Source organism: Symphalangus syndactylus, chromosome 11 (genome assembly GCF_028878055.3).
Source record: "Symphalangus syndactylus isolate Jambi chromosome 11, NHGRI_mSymSyn1-v2.1_pri, whole genome shotgun sequence".
Lineage (NCBI taxonomy): Eukaryota > Metazoa > Chordata > Mammalia > Primates > Hylobatidae > Symphalangus > Symphalangus syndactylus.
In genome coordinates, this window is record NC_072433.2 from 65745908 (window position 1) to 65765075 (window position 19168).

General features: G+C 39.2%; 1 protein-coding gene across 6 annotated transcripts in view; it reads right to left on the reverse strand.

Annotated features, from left to right (window-relative positions):
- The window catches only part of AP3B1 (adaptor related protein complex 3 subunit beta 1), a 290306-nt gene that overhangs the window by 230541 nt on the left and 40597 nt on the right, over positions 1 to 19168 (reverse strand). For all 6 annotated transcript variants that reach the window (XM_055299187.2, XM_063612139.1, XM_055299189.2 and 3 more), the window contains exon 3: positions 2702 to 2776. In XM_055299187.2, coding sequence (XP_055155162.1) covers positions 2702 to 2776 — 75 coding nt within the window. The remainder of the gene's footprint in view (positions 1 to 2701; positions 2777 to 19168) is intronic.

Sequence of the window (19168 nt, forward strand, 5' to 3'; positions counted from 1 at the left end):
TCAACAGCAGCATTAGATTCTCATGGGAGCACAAACCCTATTGTAAACTGCATACAAGAGGGATCTAGGCTGCGTGCTCCTTATGAGAATCTAATGCCTGATGATCTGTCACTGTCTCCCATCACACCCCAGATGGGACCATCTAGTTGTAAGAAAACAAGCTCAGGGCTCCCATTGATTCTACATTACAGTGAGTTATATAATTATTTCAATATATATTACAATGTAATAATAATAGAAATAAAGTGCACAATAAATGTAATGTTTTTGAATCATCCTGAAGCCATCCTACCCACCTAGGGTCCAGGGAAAAACTGTCTTCCACAATACTGGTCCCTGGTGCCAAAAAGGTTGGGGACTACTGATATAGCCTATTGCTCCTAGGCTACAAATCTGTACAGCATGTTACTATACTCAATACTGTAGATAACTATAACACAATGGTAGGTATTTGTGTATCTAAATATAGAAAAAGTACAGTAAAAATACAGTATTATAATCATATGGGACCACTGTCATATATGCCAAGAAATGCAAGTTGGAAAAAAACTAAAATGAAATTTTAAAATGTTTCTAGTTAATCCAAAAAAGGAATAGGAAGAATAGAAGACAAAAATAAAAGACAAAGAGAAAAGAAAAAGAATAATAGTAGACTCAAATTTAAGCAGATCAATAATTATATTAAGTATTAGCAAAATAGACACTCCAATTAAAAGGCAGAGATTGACACATGGAATGTAGGGAAACTGCAACTATATGCTGTCAACAACAGGTGCACACTACATACAGACAGACAAGCTGAAAGCAAATGAATAAAAATGATAAACAATAAAATGAAATGAGAAGGTTGGAGTGGCAATACTAATAACAAATCAAATATGCTTTAAGACAAAACATATTAACAAAAATAAAAGATTTTTTTTATAATAAAAAGTCAGTTCATCAGGAAAACCCAAAAAGAGTTATGCCTAATAGGAGTACTTTTAAAAATAAGCAAAAAATATTAAATTAAGGGGAAAAATAAAACATTCCAGAATCAGCCAGGCGCGACGGCTCATGCCTATAAATCCAAGCACTTTGGGAGGACAAGGTTGGCAGATTGCTTGAGCCCAGGAGTTCAAAACCAGCCTGGGCAACATGGTAAAGCCCTGTCTCTGCTAAAAATATGAAAATTAACTGGACTTGGTGCCATGCACCTGTAGTCCCAGCTACTCAGGAGGCTGAGGAAGGAGGATCACCTAAACCCAAGAGGTCAAGGCTACAGTAAGCCACGACCATGCCACTGCACTCCAGCCTGGGAGACAGATGAGTCACCCTGTCTCAAAAAAATAAAAAGGCTGGGCACCGTTGGTCACACCTGTAATCCTAGCACTTTGGGAGGCTGAGGCAGGTGGATTGCTTGAGCTCAGGAGTTCAAGACCAGCCTGGGCCACATGGCAAAACCCTGTCTCTACAAAAAAAAAATATAAAAAACTAGCCAAGCATGGTTGTATGTGCCTGTAGTCCCAGCTACTTGTGGGGCTCAGGTGGGAGGATCGCTTGAGCCCAGGAGGTTGAGGCTGCAGTGAGCCAAGATCACACCACTGCACTCCAGCCTGGGTGATGAAGTGAGACCCTGTCTCAAAAAAAAAATCAAAATCATGATTGGGAGATTTAAAATCCCTCTCTCACCAACACTATCAATCACATTTAGTTAAGTAATATTTAAAGAATATTAGCTCCAAAATGTTTTCTCTCTTTTTCTCTGGTTGGTTTTGCTGGCAAGAATACTTTGAATATTTAAAATCGTCACACAAAATAGAGACAACTTCACTACCAAAAGATGACCATACTATGCATGGAAAATAAAATCATAACTACAAAATTAGCGAACCTTCTGAAATCACACACCCATCCTCCTTATGCTCTCACACTTGCCCATGCAAGAATGCTTGTGCACTTTCCCTCTCTGTCACCATAACCATGTTCCCTGGATTCGAATGTTTCTGTTATTTGTTAATGAGCTTCGTCATCTGCCAATAAAATGGCAAACAAATGGTAGGAGTAACACATTTTTAATTTTATGGTGAGGGAAAGGCTTTAAATCTTTAAACTGAGAAAAAATTATCAATTAACTAGGCTTTTTCAATTAATTTATCAATTAACCAGGGTGGAGAGGAGAATGTAACCTTAATACTAGACTATATCAGTCTGGCTTACAGAAAATAGTATTTTACTGGGACATGTTCATTCAATAAATCCACATATATGTACTGAGTGCTTAGTACATGTCATGAGTAGTCTGAGAAACTTGGGAAATATTCTTGGGCTCAGTCCTAGAAATCTCAAAAAGCCCCAAATCATCAAGGTCTGGATATACCCGACTAGGTCTTTTTCACTGGACATATGCTATCTTAAAATTAAGTCCCTGGAACAAAATTTAAACTAAACGGGCCTCTAGGAACAGGTGAAAACTCAACAACTTACCATCATTCAATCAGGTGATTCAATCTGTTTTGCTTTTCGTATTATCTACCAAAAATCCAAAGCTAGGATTGTGTCTACTTTTTATTCGATCTTACCTACATTTAAAATTAAGGACATTTTAATCATAACAAAAACCTAGTGATACTTAAGTATCTTATGTTGCATTACACTACGTGAAAAGTGTATGGTCCCATGAAAACAAAAGGAATCATAAAAATTATAATCAAAACAGTACCTCAATATTTTTACTGGCCACATTCTTCACAACAGCAGGAAACAGTTCAGATGCATTTTTCCCTTTTGCAATCATCTGAAGAGTAAACAAAACAGACAATACAGGAAATTCTATATATATTAAATATTTAGAAGATTATGTCAACAAATAAGCTATGTAATTAACAGCTGAACTCTTTTCGAATCATCTTACTTCAACTATCTACAGCAAAAAACAAACACTCTCTTATGTATAGCAATATAAATACACAAATACATAGAGACAATAAAGAAATATTTCGTAACAAGATATATATTTAAATATTTTAATAGTTTTCTCTGGCTAACTGGGTTGTAAGTAATTTTTTTTTTTTTTAAGACAGATCCTGCTGTGTCGCCCAGGCTGGAGTGCAGTGGCTCAATCACAGCTCACTGCAGCCTCGATCTCCCAGGTTCAAGTGACCCCCCTCCTTAGCCTTCTGAGTAGCTGAGGCTACAGGCATGTGTCATCAGGCCTGGCTAATTTTCGAATTTTTTTTTTGTAGAGACAGGGTACCACTATGTTGCCCAGGCTGGGTAAAAGCTTTTTAAAAATATTTTTGCTATTGTCTATTTTCCAGGATCTGATATCAAAGATGTACTGCATTTGCAATGGGGGAGTTGAGGGAGGGATGACTGTTACTTTGAATCAAGAAATTATGTGACCCTTGGCTTTCTTTTCATAGGTTACCCTACTTCTGCAACCATTGCTTTTCAAAGTTTCCTTCACTACACATTCTTCCTCTGCCCACTAAAGTTCTGCGTACCACCATCTTTTCAGCCGACACTGTTCTACAATCTCTGAAACTCCTAAGATTTCATTCACCATTAGGACTAACTCTCACCTCTATATGTGAGCATAAATTCCCCAAAACTGTAGCCCAAATCCAGCCTGAGTTCCACATCTCTAACTTGACATCATTAGATGGCTCTCATCCCAAACTTGCTATGTCGAAAGCCAAACTCATCTTTCATGATAAAATAACATTCATGATAGAATTTCCTATTTCCACAGTTCTCCTAGACATCAAAAACCACAGAATTACCCTGGTCTCTTCTCACTTCTTCACAGTAACTAGGTCCTGCTAATACTTCTCGCAAAACTCATGTTAATCCCTTCCACTGCTATTATCCTAGCACAGGTCAGTATCACCTCACAGAGAACTTTTCAGTCTCCTCTTCCTATCCATAATGTACATCACTGACAGTTTAATATGCTTAAAACACTACTTTGCACATGTCAGCCCCCCTAAAAGATTTCAAAAGCCTCTGTCTAGAGTCCAAACGATTTTATGTAATATTCAGATATTCTCACAATGTACACTAACATCCCTTCTTAAGCTCTCTGACTTAAGGTTCTATTAAACTGACCTTACTCACTACTAGAACATTCTCTGGCTGTCCCACTATGCCTCTGCTTTCTAAGCATAAGCATGGCCCCAGCTTTCTAAGATCTACCTTTCTGTCTAAAGCATCATCAAATTCTACTCCTTCTCCCTTGCTAGAGCCATCTCCTAACACCTGGCCCACTGTGTCATCCAATCCTAATTTCTTTTAGAATTTTTTTTTTTTTAAGACAGAATTTCACCCTGTCGCCCAGGCTGGAATGCAGTGGCACAATCTTGGCTCACTGCAACCTCTGCCTCCCAAGTTCAAGTGATTCTCCTGCCTCAGCCTCCCGAGTAGTGGGATTACAGGCACCTGATGACACCACTGGCTAATTTTTGTATTTTTAGTAGAGATGGGGTTTCACCATGTTGACCAGGCTAGCCTTGAACTCCTGACCTCAAGTGATCCACCCCCCTCGGCCTCCCAAAATGCTGGGATTACAGGCATAAGCCACCATGTGTGGCCTCCTCTAGAATATTTTAATCTACACTTATCATTTGGAATTTCCTGTGCAATATCTTACATTTCTATTTATTTTAGTTTTATATCTATCTGTATTCCCATTTTGTCTTTCTCATTCTCAGATTATAACTTTATGTCTTTTATAAGTCCAGACTTTGGCAACCACAAAATAAAGTTCAAACTATAGGGTAATTTGGGGGAAAGGGATTCCTTATGAATTACACACCATATCTAACAAACTACCTTTAAAAAGGTATTAGCTTTATTAATTTACAACAAATGTTATATAAATAGCATGTGATATTTTAAGCATTATAATCCCCATTAGCAATTTCTTATACAGCCTTTCTATATGATAGCCTTAAAATACTCTTGAATACAAGCTAGTCTTTTTATATTCTATTTCCTTACCTGTGACATTCTTTTGATTTGAGTATTTTGTGAAACCTGCTGAGCATTATGGAGGGTTTACAAAATACTGAAGCTAAGACATCTTTCTATGATTTGTACACCTCTCTCCATTTTCTCATCTTTGAAATAAGAAAACAGAGGGATTAAATGTTCTGTAGGACCCCTGCCATTCATTCATTCATTCATTCATTCAATGATTACCTAAAGTCAGACATCCTGTCCTATGGTATCCTACTCTATGACTGTCTAACTTTATTCCACAGAATGTTATTCAAATGAGGAAGGAAAAAAAACACCACAATCAAATTCACTCAACAAATACTTGCTGAGAGGATACTTTCTAGTAAGGACTATCCTAGGCCTTAGGGATCCAACCATAACCAATACAAAGTCCTTGCCCATGTGCTGCTTACCTTCTAATGGGGCAAGGGTCAATAAACAATAATAGTGAGGTGGCAATAGACTACTGTGGAGAAAAATAAAGCAGTATCGGGGGATGAGAAGTGCTGAGGTGGAAGTGGGAGTTGCTCTTTTAGATAAGCTGGTCAGAAAAGGCCTTCCTTTTGGCAGGGATGCAAAGGAAGAGAGGAAGGGACCCATGTGACTAGCTAGGCATGGCATGTGCCAGGAATAGGAGGCCAGGAGAGCCAGACTGGAGTAAGTGAGGGGAAGAATGGTGAGAGATAAGGTCAGAAATGTATAAACCACTGTAAAACAAGTTGGCTTTTACTATGAGTGAAGCAGGAGACCAATGGACAGTTGTGAGCAGAGGAAAGACATCATTAAATATTTAGCAATGACTCATGTTTTAAAAGGATCTTTCTGGCTGCGATGTGAAAAATAGACCAGAAGATATGATACCATGGAAAACAGAAGGCTACTGCAATTATGCAGAGGAAAGACAGTGAGCACAGTGAGAATGGGCTAGATTTGGGATTTATTCTGAAAATAGATTATATATGATATAAGAAAGAAGGGACATGAATTAAGAACTACCGCCGGCACTTTGGGAGGCCGAGGCGGGCAGATTACTTGAGGCCAGGAGTTTGTGACCAGCCTGGCCAACATGGTGAAACCCTGTCTCTACTAAAAACACACACATACACATACAAACACAAAATTAGCCAGGCGTGGTGGCAGATGCCTGTAATCCCAGTTACTTGGGAGGCTGAGGCAGGAGAATCACTTGAACCTGAGAGCTGGAGGTTGCAGTGAGCCGAGATCACACCACTGCACTCCAGCCTGCGTGACAGAGTTTGAGACTCCAACTCAAAAAAAAAAAGAAGGACTACAAATGACTAACTGGAGAAATGCCGTTTACTATGATGAGAAAGACTAGAGAAGAAGCAGGTATTTGGGGAGATGAGCAATCCAGAGTTTGGTTTCAGATATGCTGAGAAGCCAGCTGAATATATGGGAGTAAAGGGTACAGAATACAGGAGACAACACTGGTTAGCAATATGCATTTGGAAAGGGATGAGATCACTACAGGAGGACATACAGACAGAGAAGTAGACTGAAGGACAAGACATAGTACAATACTAAAAGTAGAAATTGTGACCAGGCGCGGTGGCTCACGCCTGTCATCCCAGCACTTTGGGAGGCCGAGGAGGGTGGATCACAAGGTCAGGAGATCGAGACCATCCTGGCCAACATGGTGAAACCCCGTCTCTACTAAAAATACAAAAATTAGCTGGGTGTGGTGGTACGTGCCTGTAATCCCAGCTACTCAGGAGGCTGAGGCACGAGAATCGCTTGAACCCAGGAGGCGGAGGTTATAGTGAGCCAAGATCGCACCACTGCACTCCAGCCTGGTGACAGAGCAAGACTCTGTCTCAAAAAAAAAAAAAAAAGTAGAAATTGTGGAGTGTTGCAGACCAGCCTCAACACCACCCACAGGGTACCCGAAGTCCGGTGGCGACAAAGGATTGAGAAGAGACAAGTTAAGAGTAAAGGTGGGGAGCCAGGGGGCCAGTTGTACTTTTGGAGGCTGCAAAACGCTCAGAGCTCTGGTCTCCACACTATTTATTGAGTACAATCACTTAGATCTGAGAAGCAGACGTTCAGAGCGAAACAGTGAAAGGGAGGTAATGCGTAATAGGCGTAATCTATAGCGATAGTGGTTTAAATGAATCTCCTTTGTGCTCAAACAGCCTATCTTTAACTTATCAGAGAGTAGCTAGTGGGAGCGGGCTTAACTAGGAGCCTGCACCTCTGTTCACATTCCAGTGTTTCAAAGGAGTGTCTTTCTCCTTGAACACAGTGTTTACAGATAAGAAAGCAGGTCTCCCTCTGAGCATGGGAACACGATGGCAATTAGGAGACTTTCCTCCTCAGAGGCCTCTTGTGGCTTCCACAACTTATTGTCCCATTTTTTTTTTTTTTTTTTGAGACGGAGTCTCGCTCGGCCAGTCTATACAGGCACCCCACAAGCCCTTTTCCCACAAGCCCTTTTCCCAACATGGAGAAAGAAGAAACCAGCAAAGAAGCTCTAAGACTCCTTGAAGCTCAGTTTGAAAGCGGGCAGTCCTTCTCAGTATTCCTCCTTATCCACTCAAATAACATACATCTCCCACCCTCTCTCCTTTCCGCTTTAGATAAAAACCCTGTTCCTGGTCCCCTTGTACTCTTTTACCCAGAACAAGGAACATAGGAATTGAGGGGAGCCACATTTGGGCCCTGAGGGAAAAGTAAGGTTCATAGGTGGAAAGCATAGGAAAATATGTCCTTTTTGATTTTATTTGGTTGAAGTTCCTGATATTTGAAAAAGCTGCAGTACCAGCAATTCTGCCCTTTGAAGGTGACTCTCTAGATAAAAGGTGAGAAAGGAAGACAAGTTTTCAGGTAAAAGGTGAGGGTCATGTTTAGGGAGCAGCTGGGCAAAAGTTGAGGAGATAACATAAGGTCATTTGTAGCTCTATATTCTCCTAGGTTCTAACTATGCCCTCTGCTAAGCTCTTAGATAGCTTCTACCCAAGGTAGAGATGGAATTCCAGAGTCCCCCAAAGAACATTCACTGGTTGCAGGCATCTGATTAAAAGAGTGATCAGTTTCTGATACCTGTTCTCTAACTTCACACATTTGACTTTTATTTTCTTTCATTCTTCAACCTTTGGTGGCCTCAGCCCCAACATCAATGTTTTTACTTACAATGGGTATAGCCTAACAACACTGTATTTTGGGAAATTTGATTGATTTACTCTCCATCCAATCCTCTATGTTCATGAGGGAGATGGATATAATTTAATTTTTTTGTAATGTCTTTGTCTAGTTTTCAGACCAGGATAGCACTGAACTCAAAAATTGAATTCAGAAGTATTTTCTCATATTCTATATTCTGGAAGAGCTTATGTAGAACTGAATGTTCCCTGTTGAAATTTTTTTAATGAAAAATTCAATTACTTTATTAGATATAGGACTATTCAGATAATCTAGTTCTTCTTGAGTAAACGTCATAGCTTATCTTTCAAGGACTTTGCTCATTTCAACAAAGTAGTCAAATTTATGGGGCTAACGATGCCTAAAATATTCCCTAATTATCCCTTAAATGTCAACAGGGTCTTGCATTTCTGATATTGATAATTTGTCCTCTGTTTTTTCTTGGTCACTCTGTCTACAGATATATCAATTTTATCTATCTTTTCCAAGGACTAGTTTTTCATTTCACTGATTTTAGTCTACTGTTTTTCTCTACTCAATTTCATTGATTTCTACTCTACCTTATTATTTCTTTCTTTAGTTTCAATTTGAGTTTAATTTGCTCTTCTATTTCTGCTCTGTTAAGGTAGATGCTCAGAGCACTGATTGGAAATATTTATTTTCAAACATAAGCTTTTATTACTATAAATTTCCTTGTAAGTACTGTTTTACCTAAATCCTCCAAACTTTAATATGTGGTTTTTCAATTTCATCCTCATTTCCTTGTGACTTTTACTTTGACTTTGCCTCATGGATCATGTCATCATTTCTAAATGTATAAGTTTGACGTATAATTTTCAACTATTTTTAAAAAATTTTGATCTCTTCCAATGACTGTGTTTAGTTTAATTCTATATGGTCAGATAACATACTCTGCATAATTTTAATTCTTTTAAGTTTGTTAAGACTGTGTTTTATGGCCCAGAATGTAGTCTATCTTGCATATAAAAAGAATGTATATTTCGCTACTGTTGGGTAGAGTGCTCTATAAATGTAAATTAGGTCATTTAAGTTGATATTATTCTAGTCTTAAATTTCCTTATTGGTTTTCTATCTCCCTATTCTATTGATTTTTAAGAAAAAAGCACTTAACGCCTCTATAATTGTGAATTTGTCAATCTTTCCTTTCAATTCTAACAGGTTTTTTTTTTACTCCATGTTTGAAGCTCTGTTGTTAGACACATTTAAGATTATTATGTCTTTTCGGGAAAATGACTCTTATCTTTATGCTCTTTATCCTAACCATACTATTTGTTCAAAAGTTTACTCTCTCTGATATTAATAGATTCATCTGACCTTTTTTTGGTTAGTGTTTGTATGGTATGCATTTTTCCTTCCTTATAACTTATGTCTTTATATTAAAAGTGGGTTTCTTACAAAGAGCACAGTTATATCTTCATATTTTCATGAAATATGAAGATCTCTTTTAATTGGTAATGTCAGACCACTTATATATAATAGAATTATTAACATGGTTAGATTCAGGTCTACCATTTTAGCATCTGTTTTCTGTTTATTCCCTGTGTTTTCTGTTCTCCTACTTGCTCATTCCTCTTTTCCTTAGAAAATTTTTAGTATTTCATATTTTTATATTAACTTTCTGCCTATATCTTTTTATATAATTTACTGGTTTCTCATAAAAATGCATCATAGGCATAATCTATAGCAATAGCGGTTTAAATGAATCTCCTTTGTGCTCAAACAGCATATCTTTAACTTATCGGATTATCAGATACATAGGTAAACAGACATATAAATATATAGATACAGAAATAGCAAACCTTACACAGTCTACTTACAGTTAACACTGTACCAGATCAAGAAAAATGCAGAAACTGGCAGGGCGCGGTGGCTAACGCCTGTAATCCCAGCACTGTGGGAGGCTGAGGCAGGCAGACCACAAAGTCAGGAGTTTAAGACCAGCCTGGCCAATATGGTGAAACCCCATCTCTACTAAAAATACAAAAATTAGTCAGGTGTGGTGGCGCGCACCTGTAGTAGTCCCAGCTACTCGGGAGGCTGAGGCAGAAGAATCACTTGAACCCAGGAGGCAGAGGTTGCAGTGAGCCGAGATCGCACTACTGCACTCCAGCCTGGGTGAAAGAGTGAGACTCCTTCTCAAAAAAAAAAAAAAGAAAAGAAAAAATGCAGAAACATTGCAACCATATAGACCCTTTTATTTCCACCTCCCCACTAGCTTTTATGTTTAGCCATCTCATATATTATATTTATACCCATATTAAAAACCTCTCAGATAGTGGGATAACTTATGCACAAAATTAGTCCTTTATATGTATTTACCATTTTGATTGGTCCTCCTAAATATCCATCTGGTATCATTTCCCTTCAGCCTACAGAACATCCATTAACATTTAATTAAAGCAAACATGTTAGAAATGGATACTCTTAGTCTTCATTTCATCTTCGTTCTTGAAGGATATTTTCAATGGATATAGAGTTCTGGGTTAACAGTTCTCTTCTTTCAGTACTTGAAACATATTGCTCCACTATCTTCTGGCTGCCATGATTTCTGATGCGAAATCTGCATTTATTCAAATTATTGTTCCCCTCTATGTATCATTTTTTCCAGCTACTTTCAAGACTTTATTTTTGGTTTTCAACCATTTGATTACTGTGTTTATGCATGGTTTTCTTTTAGTTTATCCTAATTGGCATTCACTGAGCTTCTTTCATCTATAAATTTGTATCTTGGCCGGGCACGGTGGCTCACGTCTGTAATCCCAGCACTTTGGGAGGCTGAGGAGGGTGGATCACCTGAGGTCAGGAGCTCGAACCCAGCCTGACCAACATGGCGAAACCCCATCTCTACTAAAAGTACAAAAATTAGCTGGGCATGGTGGGGGTTGGGGAGGGGGGCTGCCTGTAATCCCAGCTACTCAGGAGACTGAAGCAGGAGAAGCTTGAACCCCAGGGGCAGAGGTTGCAGTAAGCCGAGATTGTGCAATGCACTCCAGCCTGGGTGACAAGAGTGAGACTCCATCTCAAAAAATAAAAATTGTATCTTTCATTAAATTTGGGAAGTTTTCTACCATTATTTCTTCAAATATTTTTTCCTACTCCAATCTCTTTCTCCTCTCCTTCTGCTGTTCTAATGATGTATACGTTAGACCTTTAGAATGAATCAACAAAACTCCAAGGCTCTGTTCATTTCTTTTCAATCTCTGTTCTTCGGAATGATTTTTTTCTTTTTCTTTTTTTTTTTTGAGATAGAGTCTTGCTGTGTGGCACAGCCTAGATGGCAATGGTGCCATGTTGGCTCACTGCAGCCTCAACCTCTTGGGCTCAAGTGGTCTTTCTGCCTCAGCCTTCTGTGCAGCTGGGACCACAGGCACCCTCCACCGTACTTGGCTAATTTTTTGGTATTTCTATAGAGACAGGGTCTCACTTTGTTGCCCAGGCTGGTCTCGGAACTCCTTGGCTCAAGCAATTCTCAGCCTCCTGAAGTGTTGGGATTACAGGCATGAGCCACCGTGTCCGGCCACAAACTGAATAATTTCTAATGATCTGTCTTCAACTTCTGGCTCTTTCTTCTGTTATCACCATTCTGCTATTGCATCAATCCAGGATATTTTCTATTTTAGATAAAGTACTATCCACATAACAGAAATTTCAACAAATTTCTGCAGGGGTATGGTTCACATAAGATAACATTTTAGGAAACAGTTATCTACCAATCTAGTTACAACCTAAGAAATAAGTGGATGAATTTACTACTTAATCAAAAGTGGATCTAATTTTACCCACTACGTAACTATCAGACAGGCCCTTGGCTCCAGTATATTGGTCTTTCTAATAATCTTCAGGGAAGTACCCTGAGGACAACATACCAAACAGCAGAATATATAGTAGCTATTCCCAAAGAATACTTAAACCCAAAAAAGAAAAATAAAGGAAAAAACAGAAAAACAGTGAAGAACTTAATGAAGACGTACCGATTAAAGACAGAGGGAAGAGTGCTCTCAGGCTCCTTACCCTGAGCTATCTGTTTGTCCCACTCTATTCTAAATAGACACTTGGTCTTCTAATAGTTAATTTATTAATACAAATACTACTCTCTTCATCTCACAATGGAGCCTGAAATTATTGGTCCTATGAATTTAGAGCCTGTAACAGAACCAATTTCAAGCAGAAATTCTGGAAAAAGAAAGATAGATAACTCTAATGCTCTCTGAGGATGACTTAAGGAGGAAAAAAAATAACAGGGCATATAAAAACATTCCACAGTTCAAAAGAAGAGGACCCACTGGAGAATTATGAATAAATTATCTGGGGAAAAAGTTGGATATAAAAGAGAAAAACCATGGGAAATACATCTAGCTCATATTCTTAGTGAGATTTGAGGGGACGTGGCATTTTTTGAAAAAAAAGAATGACTTTAGAATAGCAAAGAAAACTTTCAGATAAAGATATAATTACCAAATTTTAAAATATAATGAGAGAAGAAAGGATAATGTCAAAAATTCTAAACTGACTTACAATGCCAGCTCAAAAAAATATCCTAAAAATGACAAGAAAGGTTAGAGAGGTCAATCTGACAGGGGAGAAGACAGAGGCAGACACAGAGGATGGATCCAAAAAATGTAATATACACATAATAAGAAGGCCAAGAGAGAACTGGCAGACTGACAGAAAAAGGAGAAAATAAATAGCAGACAAACATTCTCTAAGCAAAACAGATTTAAAATTTTAGAACCAAAGGGTTCATTAGTAGCATAACAAATCAGTAAAGAAAAAACAAACACAGACCGTATCTTGAATAAATTTTCTTTTTCCTCAAAATATTAAAAACATATCCAGACAGTTAAAACAGATTCTCGGCCGGACGCGGTGGCTTACACCTGTAATCCCAGCACTTTGGGAGGCCGAGGCAGGCGAATCATGAGGTCAGGAGATCAAGACCATCCTGGCTAACATGGTGAAACCCCGTCTCTACTAAAAACACACAAAAAATTAGCCGGACGAGGTGGCGGACGCCTGTAGTCCCAGCTACTCAGGAGGCTGAGGCAGGAGGATATCCTGAACCCGGGGGGCAGAGCCTGCAGTGAGCCGAGATCGTGCCACTGCACTCCAGCCTGGGCGACAGAGCGAGACTCCATCTCAAAAAAAATAAAAAACAAACAGATTCTCTAAAAGAGAAAGAGAAAAAGCAATCTCGGAGGCAGAGCAAGATGGTGCAATAGAAAGCTCCACCAGTTGTCCCCCCGAGGACAAAAAACTTAACAACTATCTACACAGAAAAAAATACCTTCATAAGAACCAAAAATCAGGGGAGCACTCACAGGACTTGGTTTGAACTTCATATCACTGAAAGAAGCACAGAAGAGCACATTAACGCCACCCTTTTCCTCAGAGTGCTGAGACTCCTCTTCCAGCAGCAGTGAATGGTATGGAGCTCTGGGCACTGGGGAAGGGAGAACACTGCAACTGTGAGGCATTGAACTCTGTGCTGTCCTGTTAGAGCAGAAAGGAAAACCGGACTGAACTCAGCTGATGCCCACCCACAGGGGGAGCATTTAAACCAGCCCTAGCCAGAAGGGAATCCCAGAGGTCCAAACTTGAGTCCCTGGAAAACCTCACCACTGAGGGCTACAGCACTGTGTGTCTCCAAGTAAACTTGAAAGACAGTCTAGGCCATAAGGATTGCAATTCTTTGGCAAGCCCTATGGCTGAACCAGGCCTAGAGACAGTGGACTGAGGGAGCATGCAACATACTGAGACACCACCTGGGGCAGCCAAGGGAGTGCTGACATTACCTCTCTCCTAACCCCAGGTTGCACAGCCAGTGGCTCCAAAAGAGACCCCTCCCTTCCACTTGAGGAGAGGAGAGGGAAGAGTGGGGAGGACTTTGTCTTGCATCTTGGATACCAGCTCAGCCACAGCAGGATAGGGCACTGGTCAGAGTCATGAGGCCCCCATTCCAGGACCTAACTACTCCCAGATGACATTCCTAGACACATCCTGGTCCAGAAGGGAACTTGCTGCCTTGAAGGAAAGATCAGAGGCTTGGCAGCGTTCATCATCTGCTAACTGAAGTGCCCTCGGGCCCTGAATAACTAGCAGCAATATCCAGGTACTACATTGAGGGCCTTGGTGAACCGCCGAGACTTGCTGGCTTCAGGTGAGACTCAGCACATTCCCAGCTGTGGTGGCTATGGGGCAAAACTCCTGCTTGAGAACAGCAGAGGGGAAAGTAAAAGGGGCTTTGCCTTGCACACTAGGTACCAGTACAGCCACAGCAGGGTAGAGCACCAAGTGGGCTCTTAGCGCCCTCAATTCTAGGACTTGGCTCTTGGACAGCATTTCTGGACATGTCCTGGGCCAGAAGGGAGCCCACTGCCCTGAAGGGTGAGTCCCAGGCCAACCAGCATTCATGAAAGGTACTGCCAGAGTTCCCCTGATAGCTTTTCGTGAATGCTGACTTAAGAGACCTTGGGCCTTAAGGGACTATGGGGGTACTCTGGTAGTACTCTTTGTGGCCTGGGGTGGTGGTGGCTACAGGTTGAGGTTCCTCTGCCTTTGGAAAGGGGAGGGAAGAGTGGAAAGCATTGCACCTTGTGGTTTGAATGCCAGCTCGGCTGCAGTACAACAGAACACTAGGTAGACTTCTAAGGTTTCTGACTCCAGTCCCTGACTCCCAGGGCTCCCAGACAGAACTTCTTGACACATCTGGGGACTGGGGGACCTCACCACCCTTAAGGGAAGGACACAGGCCTGGTTGGCTTTGTTACCTGCTGACTGTAGAGCCCCAGGGCCTTGAGCAAACATGGCGATAGCCAAGAAGCGGTTACAGCAGGCCTTGTGCAAGACCCAGTGCTGTGCTGGCTTCAGGTCTGACCCAGCACATGGTACTGGTGGCCATATGGGTGCTGTGTCACCATCCTCAGCTTTATCTGGCTCAAAACAGAGATGAGAGAGACTCTGTATGTTTGGAAGAAAGTAAGGAAAGAGAACAAGAGTCTCTGCCTGGTAATCCAGAGAATTCTCCTAGATCTGTTCTAAGACCATCAAGGCAGTACCTCTATGAGTCTGCAAGAACCATAGTGTTACTAGGCTTGGGGTGCCCCCTAAAGCAAATATAGCTTAGATCACAACACCCACGTTCTTTCAAATATCTGGAAAGACTTCCCAAGAAGGATGGCCAAAAATATGCCAAGGCAGTGAAGACTACAATAAATACCTAACTCTTCAATGCCCAGACACCAAAGAACATCTACTTGCACCAACCTCTATGAGGCTGCAAAAACCACAGCATTATTAGGCTTGGGGCCCAAGTTCCTGTGAATACTAGAAAGCCTTCTCAAGAAAGATAAGCATAAACAAGCCCAGGCAGTGATGACTACAATAAATACCTAACTCTCCAATGCCCAAAAACTGATGAACATCTATAAACATCAAGACCATCCAGGAAAATACGACCTCACCAATAAAACTAAATAAGGCACCAGGGACCAATTCTGGAAAAAGAGAAATATGTGACCTTTCAGATACAGAATTCAAAATAGCTGTCTTGAGAAAACTCAAAGAAATTCAAGATAACACAGAGATGGAATTAAGAATTCTATCAGATAGGCCAGGCATGGTGGCTCACGCCTGTAATCCCAGCACTTTGGGAGGCCAAGGCGGGCGGATCATGAGGTCAGGAGATCGAAACCATCCTGGCTAACACGGTGAAACCGCATGTCTACTAAAACATACAAAAAATTAGCCGGGCATGGTGGTGGGCGCCTGTAGTCCCAGCTACTCGGGAGGCTGAGGCAGGAGAATGGCATGAACCCGGGAGGTGGAGCTTGCAGATCGCGCCACTGCACTCCAGCCTGGGCGACAGAGCGAGACCCTGCCTCAACAAAAAAAAATAAAAAAAGAATTCTATCAGATAAATTGAACAAAGAGATTGAAACAGTTAAAAAGAATCAATCAGAAATTCTAGAGTTGAAAAAATGCAGTTGATATACTGAAGAATGCATCAGTCTCTTATCGGCAGGATAAAGAATTCATGAGCTTGAAGACAGGGTCTTTGGAAATACACAGTCAGAGGAGACCAAAGAAAAAAGAATAAAAAAGAATGAAGCATGCCTACAAGATCTAGAAAACAGCCTCAAAGGGGCAAACTTAAGAGTTATTGGCCTTAAAGAGAAGCTGGAGAAATCAATGGGGTTAGAAAGTTTATTCAAAGGGATAATATCAGAGAACTTCCCAAACCTAAAGAAAGATATCAACATTCAAGTACAAGAAGGTTATGGAACATCAAGCAAATTTAACCTGAAGAAGCCTACCTCGGGACATTTAATAATCAGACTCCCAAAGGTCAAGGATAAAGAAAGGATCCTAAAAGCAGCAAGAGAAAAGGAACAAATAACATACAATGGAGCTCCAATATGTGTGGCAGCAGACTTTTCAGTGGAAACAGGTAAGGTTTCCTGACATATTTAAAAGTGCTGAAGAAAAATAACTTTCACCTCAGAATAGTATATCCAGTGAAAATATCCTTCAAACATGAAGAAATAAACTTTCCCAAACAAAAGCTGAGGGATTTCATCAATGCCAGACCTGTCCTACAAGAAATGCTAAAGAGAGTACTTCAATCAGAAAGAAAATGACATTAATGAGCAATAAATAATCAACTGAAGGTACAAAACTAACCAGTAATAGTAAGTACACAGAAAAACACAGAATATTATAAAACTGTAACTGTGATGTACAAACTATTCTTATCCTGAGTAGAAAAACTAAATGATGAGCCAATCAAAAATGGTAACTACAACAAGTTTTCAGGACATGGTACAATAAGATATAAAGAGAAACAACAAAAGGTTAAAAAGTGAGGAGACAAAGTTAAGGCATAGAGTTTTTATTAGTTTTCTTTTTGCTTGTTTGTTTATGAAAATAGTGTTAAATTACTATCAGGTTAAAATAATGGATTATAAGATAGTATTTGCAAGCCTCATGGTAACCTCAAACCAAAAAACATACAAGATATATAGAAAAAGTAAAAAACAAAAAAACTAAATCATATTACCAGAGAAAATCCCTTCACTAGAAGAAGACAGGAAGGAAAGAAAGAAGGAAGAGAAAACCATAAAACCATAAAATAACTAGAAAACAAATACCAAAATAGCAGGAGTAAGTCTTTACCTATCAATAATAACATTTAACACAAATGGACTAAACTCTCCAATCAGAAAAACAGAGTGGCCGAATGGATGAAAAAATAAAACCCATTGGTCTGTCGCCCGCAAAAAACCACACTTTACCCGTAAAAACATATATCAGCTGAAAACAAAGGTATGGAAAATTTCCATCCCAATGGAAGTGAAAAAAGAGCAGGAGTTGCTATACTAATACCAAACAAAATAGACTTCAAGACAAAAACTGTAAGAAGTGAAAAAGAAGGTCACTATATGATAAAGGAGTCAATTCAGCAAGAGGATATAACAATTTTAAATATATATGCACCCTACACTGGAGCACCCAGATATATAAAGCAAACATTATTAGAGCTAAAGAGAGAGACAGGCCAGAATGCAATAACAGCTAGAGACTTCAACACTCCACTTTCAGCATCAGACAGATCTTCCAAACAGAAAATCAAGAAATACCAGACTTAATTTGCACTAGAGACAAAAATGAATCTAATAGATATTTACAGAACCTTTTATCCAAGAGCCACAAAATATACATTATTTTCCTCAACACATAAATCTTTCTCAAGGATCGACCATATGTTAGGTCACAAAACAAGTCTTAAAGCATTCAAAAAGTTGAAATAATTGCATCTTCTCTGATCACAATAGAATAAAACTAGAAATTAATAACGAAAGGAATTTGAAAACTATACAAATACATGGAAATTAACAATATGCTCCTGAATGACCAGTGGGTCAATGAAGTAATTAGGAAAGAAATTGAAAAATCTAAGAGGGAATTTCATAGCTGTAAGTACCTACATCAAAAAAGAAGAAAAACTTCAACAGAACAATCTAACGATGCATCTTAAGGAACTAGAAAAGCAAGAATGAACCAAACACAAAATTAGTAGAAAAAAAGAAATAATAGAGACCAGAGAAGAAATAAATGAAATTGAAATGAAAAAATACAAAAGATCAATGAAACAAAGCTTTTTTTGAAAAGTTAAACAAAATTGACAAACCATTAGCCAGACTAAGAAAAAAAAGAGAAAAATCCAAATAAATAAGATCAGAATTGAAAAAGAAGATATTACAACTGATGCTACAGAAATTCAAAGGATCATTAGTGGCTACTATGAGCAACTATATATGCCAATAAATTGGAAAATCTAGAAGAAATGGACAAATTCCTAGATACATACAACCTACCAAGATTGAATTGGGAAGAAATCCAAAACTTGAACAGACCAATATCAAATCACAAGATCAAAGCTGTAATAAAAAGTCTCCCACTAAAGAAAAGCCCAGGACCCAATAGCTTAACTGCTGAATTCTACCAAAATTTAAATAAGAATTAATATCAATCCTACTCAAACTGTTCTGAAAAATAGAGGAGGGAATACTTCCAAACTCATTCTACGAGGCCAGTATTACCTTGATACCAAAACCAGAGAAAGACACATCAAGGAAAAAGAAAATGACACACAAATATCTCTAATGAATATTGATGCAAAAATCCTCAACAAAATGCTAGAAAACTGAATTCAACAATACATCAGAAAGATCACTCATCATGACCAAGTGGGATTTATCCCTGGGATGCAAGGATGGTTCAACATACACAAATCAATCAATGTGATACATCATATCAACAAAACGAGCAATAAAAACCACAGGATCATTTCAATTGATGCTGAAGAACCATTTGATAAAATCCAACATCCTTTCATGATAAAAACCCTCAAAAAACTGGGAATAGAAGGAACATATGTCAACATAATAAAAACCGTATATGACAAACCTCACAGCTAGTATCATACTGAATGGGAAAAAACTGAAAGTCT